Genomic DNA, 14,909 nt, shown 5'->3' with positions numbered 1-14,909 from the left:
GCACATGTTTTGCACAACTTTTCTGTTTTTACAACCCACAAGTCAGTCATGTAGCCTAGTATTGTGATGTGTATAATGTTGTACATAGATTAAATTCCATTTACTTGAGTTTTTATTTTGTTATGTTTATTGTTCCTAGTTCTTCTCTGTTAACTTGTTTCCTGCACTGCTGTAATGTGAATTTACCCTCTGGAGATCAATTAAGTATTATTATTGTTTGGAGTAGAGAGGGATGACTAATGTTTAGGAAGTACCATATCTATACCAGCAAATCAAACCTTCTATATTCAATGACACTTTAAATATCTACCTGTATGACCTGAAATCTAGTGAGAATTTAAAGCCCATAAAAATTGTATTTTTGGTTGAATCCTCTGGCATCATCAGAACCAGGTTTATTGCCAAGTAGGTTTGCACCTATGAGGAATTTGCCTCGGTGTTGTGGTGCATAACGGTCAAAATACACAAAATCAAATAATCCTAAGTAATATAAAAAGAGAAAGAAATAAATGTACATTAAAAAAATATGTTTAATAATAATAAAAGTGAGAGGAGCTGCTACAGATTTAAATTTTAAATTGAAGAGAATGAAATGAAACATACAAAATAGCTATTGACCAGGAATGTACAAATGTACATAGTGTAAACAGTATATGCAGTATATGCAGTGTGCGATTAATTAATCAATTAATCATCATCATCATCATCATCATCATCATAATAGGTATAATAATGCAAGTTAATGTAACACACCATGTTAGATCTAAAATCACAGATGTGCAAATATAAGATTATGAGGTTTTATGTTATCATTTACTGTCTTCCTATTTCTTTAATATTTCTGTGCTTTGATGTCTCATTGGGTGTAAATTCTATTCTCCCAATAAATCCTTATGAATAAAACTTCACATTAATAGTTGTTAGTGTTTTAACTTCACCTTTGAAATGAGGATGAAAAATTATTTCACTACCCAACTGGAAACAGTTCAGCTTTTAAAGTTGATAATCTGCCCACAGATATATAATGTCATATAAGATAAACAAATATATAATATATAAGGAAGAAATTCTGTTGGCCCATCTCGCCACCAGTGGCTCATCCAGCTGTGCCATCTTGTCTCCACAGCTGGCAGGATTTGAACCAACAGCTCACTGCTACAGTAGTAGTTCACCCTCCAGGACAAACGAGGGCAGCATTGAGAAAACATGTTTTCCTTTGGTGCCTCGAAAAACATGGCGTCTCCCGTGGTGTTTGGACGTGAAGTACTCTGTCTGGCAAGGATACTGACTGGAATATCACATTTGGTAAAGTTAATAACATTTTTTAAACGTTGCACTACATCTGAGAATAACTAACTAAAGTGACAGTGTTTCAGGATAGGAAAACTGAATGTAGGATGTCCGAAAATCTCACAATTTGGCCGCTGGTAGCAGTTAGAGCATGGGGGTTAACTTATACAGTAAATGTCATTTCTAACTGTCTAATGATATGAGTCTGTTGTTTGCAGGGACCGAGAGCTTTGGGCGCCTGTCCAGGTCACAAGAAATGTAATATAATCCGGTAGGTAGCAGGTTTTTTTCTTCTCTGCTCGTTTGAAGTCTCTTTAGTTTATTAATAACTGTAACAAACACAAGGGTACACCACCTTTAAGCTGTGTTTATACTCTGGTTCATCAACGAGCCAGCAGTCATCATTACAACCTGTTGTGGTTCCCAGTTGTGTGAATCAAATGTGTTTATTTTCTCAGTTAAACTGCCAAAAAGGGTCTAAACAGTGTTACACTAGTTTATTAAAAATAGATGCATTTTTAGAGCATTTATTAAAATTAATTGTAATGGGCTTTACTGCAAGTGAAAAGAGAAATATGAGACAAAATTAAACACATAAAAGATATTTTAAAAGTGAAAAATATAAAGGAGAAAAGTCAAATCGTTGTATATTGCTGATCAGAATAGTATTTAATGAATATACAGAAGGAGATGTTTACATTTGCAAAAGACCTCATCATAAATCTGAGATGTAGAGAAACAGTGATTCTTTGGCTCTATCTAGGATTTAAATTTTAGTATATGAACTTTATGAAAAGATCCTACAATCTGCTCTGAGACTCCTAACACAAGAGTGCTGTGAACTCTTTGCTTCAGTCAACATTATGATGCTTTCTTCGCTATGTGATGCATTGTGTTTGCATTTCTGACAATTCAGAGGCATTCATACTAAACGGTGCATTTTGAGGTGTATTTCAATATGCCAGCAAAGATTCACTGTTCTGTTTCTGCAGATCTTGTCTCCCGTTGACACCAAGCACCTCCTTCCACACAGCAACAGTGTTTTCATCAACACCTTCACCAGTAAGTTTATCACTGCAATAATGTTATTCATCTCAGACTGACTATTGACATGTATGTGTCTTGATCAGATTTACCTTACTCTAAAGTCTCAGTTTGCACCAGGAAGTCATTAAATGGCAGTTGTTTTAGTTTCAAGTCTCTCAATAAAGTATTTGTACTGTGTTTTGCTTTCAGATCACTGTCACAGAAGAGCCTGACACGCTGTTTCAGAAGGTGTCAGTGCTGGTCAAAGGTCATGACAGGGCCGTCTTGGACAGCTATGAGTTCTTTGCCACCTTGGCAGCTAAGGAGCTGGACATCAACATCGGCAAAGTGTGAGTTTTACTTGAGTTAAGCAGCAGAAACAGCCATTTAGTATATCCTTCTTGCTGACATGATTTGATCTTTTTCCTCTGCTACAGCTTTGAACCTGCCAAGGAGATGGAGAGGTTGACGCTCTTAAAGTCAGTCCACATCTTCAAGAACCACAGGGTCCAGTATGAAATGAGGACACACTACCGGTGCATTGAGGTGAGCAGCTTGACCTCAGCTAGAACTCTCATTAGTGTAATTAGTCACTGACGGAATAAAATCTTTTTTTTTTTTTAAAAAAGAGACCTTCACAGTGATGAGGTTTTATTGAAATGAGACATTGTACTGTACTTGCAACTTAAAGCCTCTACAGACCCTCATTTGCCTGATTAGACCTCTGTTTAGGGATATGTGGAAAAACACAGGCATTAACAATGGCTCTCACACTCTGTAAGTGTCCCAGTGGTGTTTTCCATTAAGCTATCATGGCTTCCTCATGTCTGAGCTCTCCCAGCAGGGATGCGAGAGAGAGATGCACATGGAACATAAGAAAATAAAAACCTTTTGGCTTATGAATTGTTTTTGATGAATAATCACAGAGTTGCCAATAGACCCTCTTCATGGCAGACATTTTGATTTGTCAAAGCAGGAAAAGCACAGGTGTAAAATAACATTACCATCCAGACCAGACCTGAACCTGGCTCTTCTAAATGGAATACAGCCATTTTTATTTTGTTATCAAATCCACCAGTGCTTTTCCTGCTTTGACCAGTGCTGTGAAAATGGCCTGATACTGCTGTTATTACTCTTGTGGTTTTCCTAATCTACAGTATTACTATGATGCAATATTATTACAGTAACGCTGTTTCCACAACAGCCCGACTGGTCCTTTTACAGTCCCATCAGATCAGCTGTCCAATCAATAAACATGCCGATAGAAGGGATGTTGCTGTCCTGTAAAAAGAAAAACGTCTGTATAGGATACATCTGTGATTCTTCGCTCAAAGCTCCTCTGAGACACATTTAAGGGATTTGAACATCCTCTGTGATGGCGGCCCTCGATCAATTTCTAGGTGAAGGGCTGAAGGAGGGGTGGAAGCATAAATAGCAGCGTGCTCAATACCTGAACCCTGAAACAAAGCAGCTTAATGGAACTCAGCCATCATTCATTTTATAATTTACACCTGTGCTTTTCTTACTGTGATATGTCTAAAATTGTATTCTGTGAAAAAGGCTATTAGGCAGCCCAATTGTGTTAAAAGGTTATATCTATTAATTAAGCCTCACACAAGAGTTTCATCATTTTAAGATTTCACTTTTTTTTTTTCTTGTAGCTGTCTCATATAACAGGCTCCACAGCGAAGGTGTACCTTGAATACATCCAGAGGAACCTCCCTGAAGGTGTAGCCATGGAGGTGACAAAGGTAAGGCGCTACAGAGTCGGTCGTACAACAGTAACAATCCCTCCTGCTCTGGCTAATTGCACACTAGAGAGGTTTTAGGCCACAAATGAAATTATTTTGTTTCCTTTTCTTTGTTGTTATCAGACTGCCATGGAGAAGATCCCAGATCACATTAGTGAACCCATGAGTGACAACCTCACCGACGACAAGCCCAGCCAGTGAAACAAGTCTCTTCTCAGACATCAATGAATATGTTGACATTAAGAAAGTGACACAGGTGACATGAGCTCGTCATGGACTTCTGAACAGTTCAAGTCATCAGAGACATTATCATCAATATAAAGTTGAACAGCACAGTAAAAGGTCCACGTCAACGACAGCATTCCCTGTGTCAACTTGTAACTGTCTGTCTTCATTTCCTAGTTGTGTGTTTTTCTTTTCTGTGGATTCAGTTATTTTTTGCCCAATAAATTAACAAACTCTGCATTTAATGACAACTTTTACTCAACTTTTTGTCCTGCAAAGTCAAAATTGTGCCATATTGGACTGTGGTTGTGTATGATGATGTAGTGTAGAACACAAAACAAGCACACGACATTTCTTTTTTTGCATTTATTGAATAATTAGAATACAAGATTTTTTTTAAGCAAAATATAAGCTGCAGAATTTAACATTCATCTTAACAGTGAAGGCAACATAGCTTACTTATTCTGAGTGAGTGACTTCCTGTTTCCTGCTTTGAGTCCCTGTATTTCATCATCATAGACACTTTTCTCCGTTGCTCTATTTAAAGACTGTTGAGGACAGACCCTCCCCCTCCCCTCTCTTCCTGAATTAAAAGGAGTTTTAATGCAGAGATGACACTCGGGCATAAATCATGTTTAAGTATGGTGCTTCATCTCCACAAAGGAAGGAACGGGTAAAAAGCTTCAATCTATGTCGCTGACCACATTTGCAGCGATATAAAACATCATTCTCAGCCCTTCCTCACCGTCAGATAAAGGTAGTGGCAGGCACGGTTGCTGATTGTAAATATTCATGGTTCAAACCAGTGACCTCATTAATGAAATGGTCTTTCAATTAAAATATACCTTCAGGAATGACGTAGGTAGAAACGGTGGTCAGACTGGAATTTATATTTAACAAATTACCTCTCTCTTAACTATTTCTACCCCTGACTGGTATTGTTGGGGTAATAAAGGGTTGAAATGTGTATCCTATTAGCCTGAAGTAAGCTGTGCACTCCTCCAAACTATTTCTTTAGTTAAAGGCACAGGGAATTAACAGCCAGCCCAACTCTTTAAGTAAGACGAATGCTATGATAGTAATTGTGTGCCTTATCTGGAAAACAATATTCTAATCATGGTTTTATATTAGTGGATCCAAGACTTCGACCCTGCATAAGAAATATGGTGCATTTCATATTCAGAGATGAGTGCAAAAAATATCTTTGTTGGAGAAACCAGTCCTCCTTTTCTGTTCTCTGCTGAACTATAAGACTATAAAGTTCTCTTCCAGGTTAATTTGGCTCATACTGTTCTATAAAATACACCTACACTTCTTCAAATTAGCTTGTAGAAGAATTTTATTCAGTATTATTATTAAACATGTAAGTGAGTAACGTGAGTATACTAAACATCTTAAATCTATTGGTATAAATTGAATTTTACTGCAAGGGCAGTGATCACTATTATGCCAATAAAGCTATTTGAATTTGAATTTTTGTTTTTTATGTTTAAAATTTTTAATTAATTAGATTTGGACTGATTCCATCCATCACCTATTAAACTGCTGGTTGGTGTGTTTAATGACAACTGATGGAAAAAAAACAAACTGTTGCTTATGTACATTAAAAATAGAATAATTGTTTGGAAACAAGGATAACTGTGGAAACAAGGATAACTGTGGTGACACATTGTGAGTTAATGTTCACCAGCATAAACAAACAGTGTCATCGTACTGCTATAGATGTTAGGTTGGGTTTTTGGACTTTCCTGTTTCCACAGACCAAAGATGGACACTATTAACTCCTGGCAGCTAAGATATTATCCAATAAGCTCAGCTCTGCCAAGAGGCCGACATATATTTTGTTGTGGTAGGAAAAGTTCAGCTACAGGTTACTACTACCATTAATGATGGTTCTGCTCTATTCAGGTGGAAGTCAGCCATAATTTTTATTTATAAAATGACTTCCTTGAAAAGGGCCTTTAGATCAGCTATCAACACACAGCGAAATATGAAGTCCTATGGAAGCCCAGTATTCATGTCAAATGATGACCAAACTTATCTTTAAGCTTATCTCAAGTCAAACCTGTAATTTTCATGCCAGTTATTAGTAAAATAATATATTTCTATTGTTTGCAGCCATTAACAAAAGATTCAGTACCATAGCCTATTAACCCACAGTCCCCTGGGTCTCACCTGGTTTGTTACCTGGTTTGTTGCTATCATCCTGAAAGAGAGAATCTCCAGGCGTCAAGAGAGAAAGGGGTTTAGGGATTAAGACGCAAGAGGAGGCTCACCTTTTCAAGTGAAGTGCCGGACCTCAGGTGTCACGCCGCTGATGAGGGAGGGGAGAGATGTGAGGGAAGGCCTGGGTTCCTGGGGCCTGGAAGGTTAACTGTACTGTGTGCCCCCCCCTTCAGGAGACAACAGTCAGTCAGTCTGTTATAATCAACCAAAGGGAGAAACAAGAAGGGACTGCAGAGACTGAAGAGGCAGCAAAATGTACGGAAAGTGCTGAAGAGATGGAAAAAGACAGACAGAAGGGGAGGGGGGGGGGGGAGTGTAACACCTGTCTGTGGCTATTTTATGAAATGGGATTGCTTGTGATGAGCACCTCTTGATGTCTGCAGCCGTATTTTAGGATTCTGCGATGTCTGAGCAGCTCAGTGGATAAAATGCTTGTTCTCCTGGAAGTAATGCCAAATACTTGTTTGTGCCAGCAGCACATACAAACATACAGTATTTATAATGAATGCCTCTTCACATGACTGTGCTTTTGCATTACAACAGGGCTTTCATTGTATCTTTATAAATTCAGCAGGCCTAAATTAGCACCGCATTATGCAAAAACAGCTACATGTATTCACAAAGCTTACCTAAAGAGCTTATGTAATCCAGTTTATCTGTTTATTCCATGTCCCATAAATTAATGTGCGTGTACTCTGTAAAATCATTCATTTGATAATTATATTTCCTTTCTGCTATGGAGGTATTACAACTTCATATGCAGCTGCATACATGGCAATAAAGTTGTTTTTATAAAGATTACAAACAGACAGAAGAATAGAAATTGTATAATAATATACTAAATTATAAGAATTATCTGTAATAATAGAAACAGAATGGTCAAAATACACAGTTGTGAAATTCTCTGAACTCCTTGATCACCTTTGAAATCTAATCAAAATTACAGACAATGACTGAATATTACAGTGAAGAGAAAAGACAGTCCGTGGTCATATCAGAGTGCTTATCCTTTGCAGATGATGTCCTCCTTTTAGACATGCTACCACTCAATTTGATCTGTGACATGATGTTCAGTCAAAAGCATTTCAGTGACTTTCAAGTGGAGCGGCTCTGAGTCCTCCGGTCGAATTTACACAGTAATCTACAAGATGATGCACTTCTTTGTTTTAGGTTCTCGGAAACTAAAAGATACAAATTCATGGATTATGTCTCCGAGCCCTTTTCTGGTCCGCAGTAAATTTCAGCCCTCAGCAAGACTATAGAAATGATTCAGTAAGATCCATTAAATGTTTATAAAATATTATTTTCATTTGTGGCTCTTGGTCCTCCAAACTCAGCCAAAGAAATCAGTAAAAGTAATAAATACTTTACTTTTAAATAATCACATAAAATACTTGAGTAAAACATAAACACTTGTGCCACTGTGCATTAGTTTGACACTGTAAATCATTCTTTCATATTACAGATTTGTTGTAAATTGTAATGACAACTCTCAGGCTTGTTTGTGAATAAACAAAAAAAAGAGAAGTTGAGTTTCTTTTTTAGTTTTATTTTTTTTTCTGCACGGCTATCGCATATGTCTTGACGTTTCTCATAAAACACATTCACAGGTTCACAAAAGTTATGTTACTTACAGTGAATAAAGTATTTATTACACTTCAAAAAACTAAACACAGTAAATAGTAATGTTGTATCCATAAGTGAGGCAAATACTAATGGAATTTGCTTTCATTTATAAAAGCTACTAGATATATTTCAGTATACTATTCCTTTATAATGCCTTTTCCTTTTTGTCATTACACAATAGATTGCTGAAGACAAACACTGATGTTCCAAACAGCAATACTCATAACTTAAAATAGCTGCACATTTAAGATATAAAATATAAAATTAAATACTCATGAATACTTGACAAATGGAATATTGTCATATCACTTGAAATGTGTAAGTGAATCTGTTAAACAATATTTGCTGCACTGCTTGGTGAGGTTATAATACATAACTATTTCCATGTAACAAAAGGAAAGGTTAGGGAGGTCCAACGTGTGCTAAACTAGTTAACTTGAGGGCTGTTGTGCACTCTTATTCATTTTACCCCCATCTTAAACATACTCTGTCACCCATTTTTTTATTCTTTATTAAGAATCAGGAAATTTTCTTAAGGCTCACAGGGTGACTGTAACAAGAACCACAGAACAGTTAATGAACTTTGACAAGAATTTGTTTGCTTTCAATCTCGTTTTTTTTTTAACAACTTTTTCTCAACAATATCAAATAGTCCCTTCAGTATCAACAGTATTCCTTTTAACGACATAGGTAACAGAACGTGAGGATGCCTTTACATTGTTAAGGTGTGAGGCATTTTGTGTGTCCTCGGTTGTCATTAGTCATTTTCACATTATTCATTTGCCAGTAGACATTAATAACCAGACATTTGGCTACAGAGTATGTCATGAAGATACTCAGAGACTTTGTATAACACACAATTCAGGGGCGTTTCATTCACTGCACCTCTTTAGGCCCCGTCTATATTAACAAGTGCTTGGTTATTGTTTTTAGGGCAGGCTGTGTTAAAAGCGTCGGCCACCAGGGGGCCCTGGCCACCTCTGGCCTCTGCCAGGTGGGAGGTGAGGCGGAGGAGAGACCGGTCCATTGTGGTAGCTGTGTAAAAGGATAAAATCACACATTGGATTCTTGGCTCTGGCCAATAGGGGGCACACTCTGATAAGAGCAGCCATCTCTGAACTACTGTAGTGGAGGATGTTTTCCCCTCAGTTACTGTGTACCTTTGAGAGGCAAAAATACAGTGAAATGCCTTTTTCCTGTTTCATTATTACATGCACTATTTAAAAGACTTCATATAGTTGAGCAGTGAGTATAATTTATATTTACTAACTGAGTTCTTTGTCTCAACATTGGTTGTAGTAAGATGTACAATCTTGGCAAAGTGCTATATTATTATTTTAATATTTGATAGAGAAACTGAGGAATAAATGTGATAATTAAAGATAAAGTGAAAGAAATCAAGCTATAATGAGGATTTAGAGAAAAGGGAGGGAAAGGACTGTGCATTTGTGTCACAAGCCTCAGACTTTTTGCTCGCAGTTTACACTTGTGGATTTAAAGCTGGAGTGTGGGACTTTTGTCTCCCCCTTATGGCAGTGAGAGTAATTACAAAAACACTGTTGACGTGCTTACGTCATAGGCTCTGCTGTAGCCTACTCTGTCGCTACTGTTGTGGCTGTAAAACAGTGGATAATTTGTTTTGTGCGTCACACAACCCCTAAGAAACGACTTGTTTCACTGTCAGAATTTGATGCATTCGGTCTAATAAAATTTGGAAAGTCTAGAAGAGCCACACGATTAAATAATTTCATCACAATTCAAGTTAGCAGAGAGCTAACCTGAAGTTAGGCGGCTAGGCCAGCGGAAGTCTCTAGTGCACATGCTCTGCTCATAGAGCATGTGCAGTATGGATTCAGCCTGCCAGAGCGGGAATGTCAAACCTGACACCAGATTAAAAATTCTGTATATCGTGAAATACAGAGAGATTTATCTGGCAGTGATATGATTAATCAGCATTGTGTGAACTTGTTTGGCAAGGGCTTGAATGTAATGGACATTCATTTATATGTAAAAGTTCCGCACTGCAGGTTTAAATCACAGATTTAAAATAATACAACTGGTGTAAGCAAGTCTCACATGCTTACTAGATGTATTTTAAATCCATTTAGGGATCTTAAAAGTTTGCAAGCAAAGTGGAGAGAATTGTGACTTGCAAAGCTTAAGCATAGTATTAATACTCAAACAGCTCTTACCCTCTTGGACCTCGGGGGTGAAAGTGGCGTGGAGGCCCAGGGGGTGGCATGCTGCGGCCACGAGGGTGTGGTGGACGCCCTCTGAAACCGGGATGACCCGGAGGAGGAGGTGGAGGGGGTCTGTGCAGGGACAGGAACAAACATAACAAAACGTGTCCATCAGTGAAAACCCTTTGTAGTGATACACACGAGTCAGTGTTGCTGCAAATGTAAGATCAGTTGAGTGACAAGACATATCTACCCAGTGGAGCTTAGTGATTCAAAAAGTGAAAATGGCTCATTAAATTGGATTTTCAAAAGCCTCAAAAATGTTTGGCTGCTCTGTTGACTGCAGCCAGACACAAACTACTTTTTAGGACAACAATAGCTTTTAAACTGGCTTTTCAACATTTGACTGTCAGAGCAGCTGCATGTGTTTGTGTGAGGTAGTTACCTGGGCATGGGTGGGAAGGGACCTCTGAGGTGCATAGGAGGAGGGGGAGGAGGGCCCATGCCCATGGGTCCACCCCTGCCTCGATGACCTCTCATATCTGGGTAAGGTCGCATCCTCCCCATTCCTCTGGAATTACATAACAATGAATCACCACTGACGCATATAATATGAGCAAGATTTGGACATAGTAACACCACTTGTGATTAGTTAAGTACCTCATGGGTGCAAATCCATTCATGGCTCCATCCTTCCCTCGACCCCTCCCATGTCCAGGTGGACCAAAGCCTTTTATCATGCCTCGTCCACCACGCATGCCACCTCGGTTCATCCGACCTCCTCGACCACGACCTCTGAACCCACGTCCCCTACGGAGAAGGAGCAATGTGAGGACACTGCCATTATATTCAGTCCAAGTTTAACTAAGGACTCTCCAAACCCAAAAGCAGTCGGATGCTGATGTTTCAAGAATAACTTAACACCCCCTGAAAATTTTGCTTTTGCTGACTTCCAGTGGTTTTACTTCTCACCTCAATGCAGTGAGGTACAGGTGTACTCCAGGACCCTGTGACATCACTTTTGGTAACTATTGGTTACATGTGCACACTTCTGACCACACCCAGCCACACTCATGAATGATGCTGGGACGTTTCAAAGTTTAGGAGACACTTGCACTGATAAGAAGGCCTTCCTTCTACATGCCGGTCAGAAACCATTAAGTATCCATAAATACAGTATTAAGCTATTAGGAACCATTGGACTGACCTGGCTTTGTTTTCATTTATGGATCTCTCAGATTCATCCTTGCAAGTCTTTGAGGTTTCTTCAGTGTCTGCATCCATCTGAAATGATTCAGGTCAGCATTTATATACATTAAACTGCTACAGTGGAAACTTCTTCAACATTATTATTTGTTATGAGTAACATTTTCATGTTTCTTACATACAAAACACATTTTGCTTCCACATTACAGTTACAATTTAATTTAGCAGACACTTTTATCCAAAGTGACGTACATCTGAGAATTGATACAACACAAGCAAGGATCTAGTTGGTAAGTGCCATAAAGCTAAGTTCAAGTCCGACAGGAAGTAGGTGCCTGCAATGCATAGAGTACATAGAAGCAGATTTTTTTTTTTTTTCCCCCCAGTTCATCAAGCACACATGTAATATGTATTATTCAAGCACTGCCACAAGGGAAAATTAGGGCATTTTATCATTTGGAAAGTAAATTCATGCAGAAATAAATTGTGAATTCCCTGCAGCTGTGAGGTAATCAAGCATGATGTGAACAAATGGCCACCTCATCCCCAAAGATTTTTCTGATACATTGAAAAAAAATATCAATCTATGAGTACGCCCTTTAGCAAAGAACTGAGTCTTTGCAACTTGATTTGACATGTTTTACACGGGTGGTATCTTGATAATGCAGTGAAAACATTGCTTCTCCTGCTTTTCTTTCTGTCTCCCCCAATTTCATTTAAAAGTCAATGTATCTGCACATCAATATACTTTACATGAACATGAAACGAAAGGAATAAAACCCATAAATATGTGCAGAGTGCAGAATGCTGACGATACACAAATGCAATTTGGAGAATTTTAAGCAGGAGATATATTTATAATGATATAACATCCGTGTTTCCTTTTGAGACAAACTGATTTTTTATTTGTGCAATTTTTATTGGACACTTACCTCATAATAAATGCAACAATAATGTAACTAGATTAAATGTTAAATGAATAGCTTGCATTCTAGCAATTACTCTTTGATGTTGTAAGAGATCATTTTTGATAATAATGGTGATAAACTATTAAGGCTTCACATATGAACCGACACATTTAGATACTGCATGTGTTTCTGACACAAGGGTGTTAAAATGTCACTCAGAAGATCTTGGAAACATAAAACCCCGGCACTGCATTCACTGCATTGTTATGTAGTTGGGTGTGCATGCCTACACTGAAGCAGGTGACAAGTTAGCGAGCATGGAGAATTGCATGTAAAAGCTGGTAGCAGGAAAATTATTAATAGTCCCAAAGCCCAGATCACTACTGTAAAACGCAGCATCTGTGCCACTGATAGACTAGAGCATGGAGGGAGGGAAGGGAAGATGTTTGTGTGTTTGTGTGGGCAAAGGTGGAGGAAGAGGGATGGGCTTTAAGCATGAAACTGTCATGTAACATATTTGGGGAAGATGGATAGTGCATTTTTGGAATGGATTTCAAAATCTGCCCTGAAGGAGCAGCCCTCAGAGGACTGAAAACTGAAAGAGACGCCTGTAACTTTGGTATTTCTTGAAAATACAGCAAACCAATGAGCTTGAGAATAACCCTTTTAAAAATAACCATATCTTAAGAAAATCTTAAAAGGATACACTATAAATATAGCACAACTTTAAGTCCCTGCAAGAACCATTTTGTTTAAAACCAATAATGGACGTGATAAAAATGTCACATGGTATGATGAGGTCACCATGAGCTCTCAGGAACATTACATACAATATATTAAACAAATGAGTCTACAGTATGTAAGGTTTCACAAGGGGAATTAAGAAATATCTATAAATACATTAAAATAACTGATGTTTTAAGATCTGGGATCATTTGTTATTCTTCAAAGACTGATCAACCAGCACCTTTATAGACTGAATTCATACAGCTACTGCTGTATTTTTATCTATATATTGTTTGTGCCACACTTCCCTTGAAGCCAGTTGACAGTTTATTAGGTTAGACACTGCAATAAATCCTACCGTCATGAAGTTATAATCTTCTGGAAGGTTCTTAAACTCTTTCAGACAAAGTGTTTATTCAACTTTATTGATATATATGTATATGAGGCTAGTTTGTGGTGATGATGAATTGTACTGCGCTATACTGAGAGCTGTTTCTAATATTGTAAAGACTACCAATCTAGTAACCTACCCACCTATCAATCAATCAATCAATCAATCAATACACCCCCCAATTGTACATTGATGTATATTGTAGGGAACCTTAAGGACCCATAAAAAGACACAAATTAGACCACAGACCCCCATCTGATAAGATTTTTGCTTTTAGATGTTTTATTATAGAAATTTTATGAACCCCATGACCACAATAGTCACATTCTGTCATTTTGTTACTTATGGATGGAATTATAGTGAAAATACATTATTCCTCTTTTTGCTGGGGACCCCCTTGAACCCCCTCAAGGACCCCTGGGGGTCCCCGGACCCTACTTTGAGAGCCACTGTAGGGTAGTCAGGGCAAAAGCTTTTGTGGAGCAGTGCACTGCTCAGTCTATAACAATTATCTAGATAAACCTGAAGGACTGTAAGTATCCCATGAAAACCCATCACTGCGTTATTTTAGAGTAAATAAGCCTGCAGAGCCAGAAGGCACATCGAGCGTCATGGAAACATTTCTGTCCTGATCCTGAGAGGCGGTGGGAGCTCTGAAATATTGAGCCAGGACCAGCAGCTAAACCCTATACAACAATTAGCCTCTGATAATGATCCTATTATCGTTCAGCATAGAGGAGCTCAGGATGAACACTGCTGCTCAAATTTATAATGCAGAGCGCCTGAAGGGCCCCGTGTAATTCCTGGAGTTAACATCGCAGAGCAGACCAAACATACAGTCTGTTGTCTCCAAAATAGTTGCGTCGTTGTAAACAGCATTCAAATGAGCATTGAACGTTAGGCTAGTCGCACTGCTAGTTAAAAATATTACATACAAAAGCCTGATAACGACTGTGCAAATGTTAAATCATGCGTAAAAGGGGCGTTTCTGTGATTTTTCAAACGCTTTGGTGCTCAAGGGAAAGAAGGAATGACTTACTTCAAGCGGCGTTGCAGGCGAGGTAGATTCAAAGAAGTAATATAGATTTACTACTTGCTAAGAAAAATAAAAAATATATTAGAAAAATAAAAAATGTACAAAATTTCCTGCTGCTTCTCCAGCTCCTTTGCGCTCTGAAATGGCGGCTTCGTCAGACTTCATACATCCCAGGTTGGGATTTCTTTGTGAGTAGACAGTCCCGCCCATCGCAGAGAATGCTGACGTTTGATTGGCTGTTTGTTGCTCTCGCTCAGGTATTCTGATAATCTGGTTGGAGGAATCGAGCGACGTGCGTTCTAATTGCCCTTAAAGACG

The 14,909-nt window shown here is 38.3% G+C and overlaps 2 protein-coding genes across 2 annotated transcripts; one reads left to right on the top strand and one right to left on the bottom strand.

The window, feature by feature from the left end:
- Positions 1–1,183: 1,183 nt before the first annotated feature.
- Positions 1,184–4,537, top strand: mrps10 (mitochondrial ribosomal protein S10). Its single transcript, XM_044329914.1, has 7 exons — positions 1,184–1,305; positions 1,509–1,561; positions 2,283–2,352; positions 2,527–2,666; positions 2,754–2,862; positions 3,978–4,067; positions 4,191–4,537. The coding sequence occupies exons 1-7, from the start codon at positions 1,207–1,209 to the stop codon at positions 4,266–4,268; spliced, it is 639 nt and encodes a 212-aa protein (XP_044185849.1). The 5' UTR covers positions 1,184–1,206; the 3' UTR covers positions 4,269–4,537.
- A 3,509-nt stretch (positions 4,538–8,046) lies between these two features.
- si:ch211-51e12.7 (uncharacterized protein LOC336335 homolog) lies at positions 8,047–14,782 on the bottom strand. The gene is made up of 6 exons (XM_044329915.1): positions 14,595–14,782; positions 11,532–11,608; positions 10,985–11,134; positions 10,770–10,895; positions 10,337–10,456; positions 8,047–9,179 (listed from the first exon to the last, which is right to left on the bottom strand). The coding sequence occupies exons 2-6, from the start codon at positions 11,606–11,608 to the stop codon at positions 9,089–9,091; spliced, it is 564 nt and encodes a 187-aa protein (XP_044185850.1). The 5' UTR covers positions 14,595–14,782; the 3' UTR covers positions 8,047–9,088.
- Positions 14,783–14,909: the final 127 nt, after the last annotated feature.

The sequence above is a fragment of the Thunnus albacares genome, chromosome 16, assembly GCF_914725855.1.
Source record: "Thunnus albacares chromosome 16, fThuAlb1.1, whole genome shotgun sequence".
Taxonomy (NCBI): Eukaryota; Metazoa; Chordata; class Actinopteri; order Scombriformes; family Scombridae; genus Thunnus; species Thunnus albacares.
The sequence above is the reverse complement of the archived record's forward strand: the minus strand, read 5'-3'. Positions and strand labels throughout refer to the sequence as shown.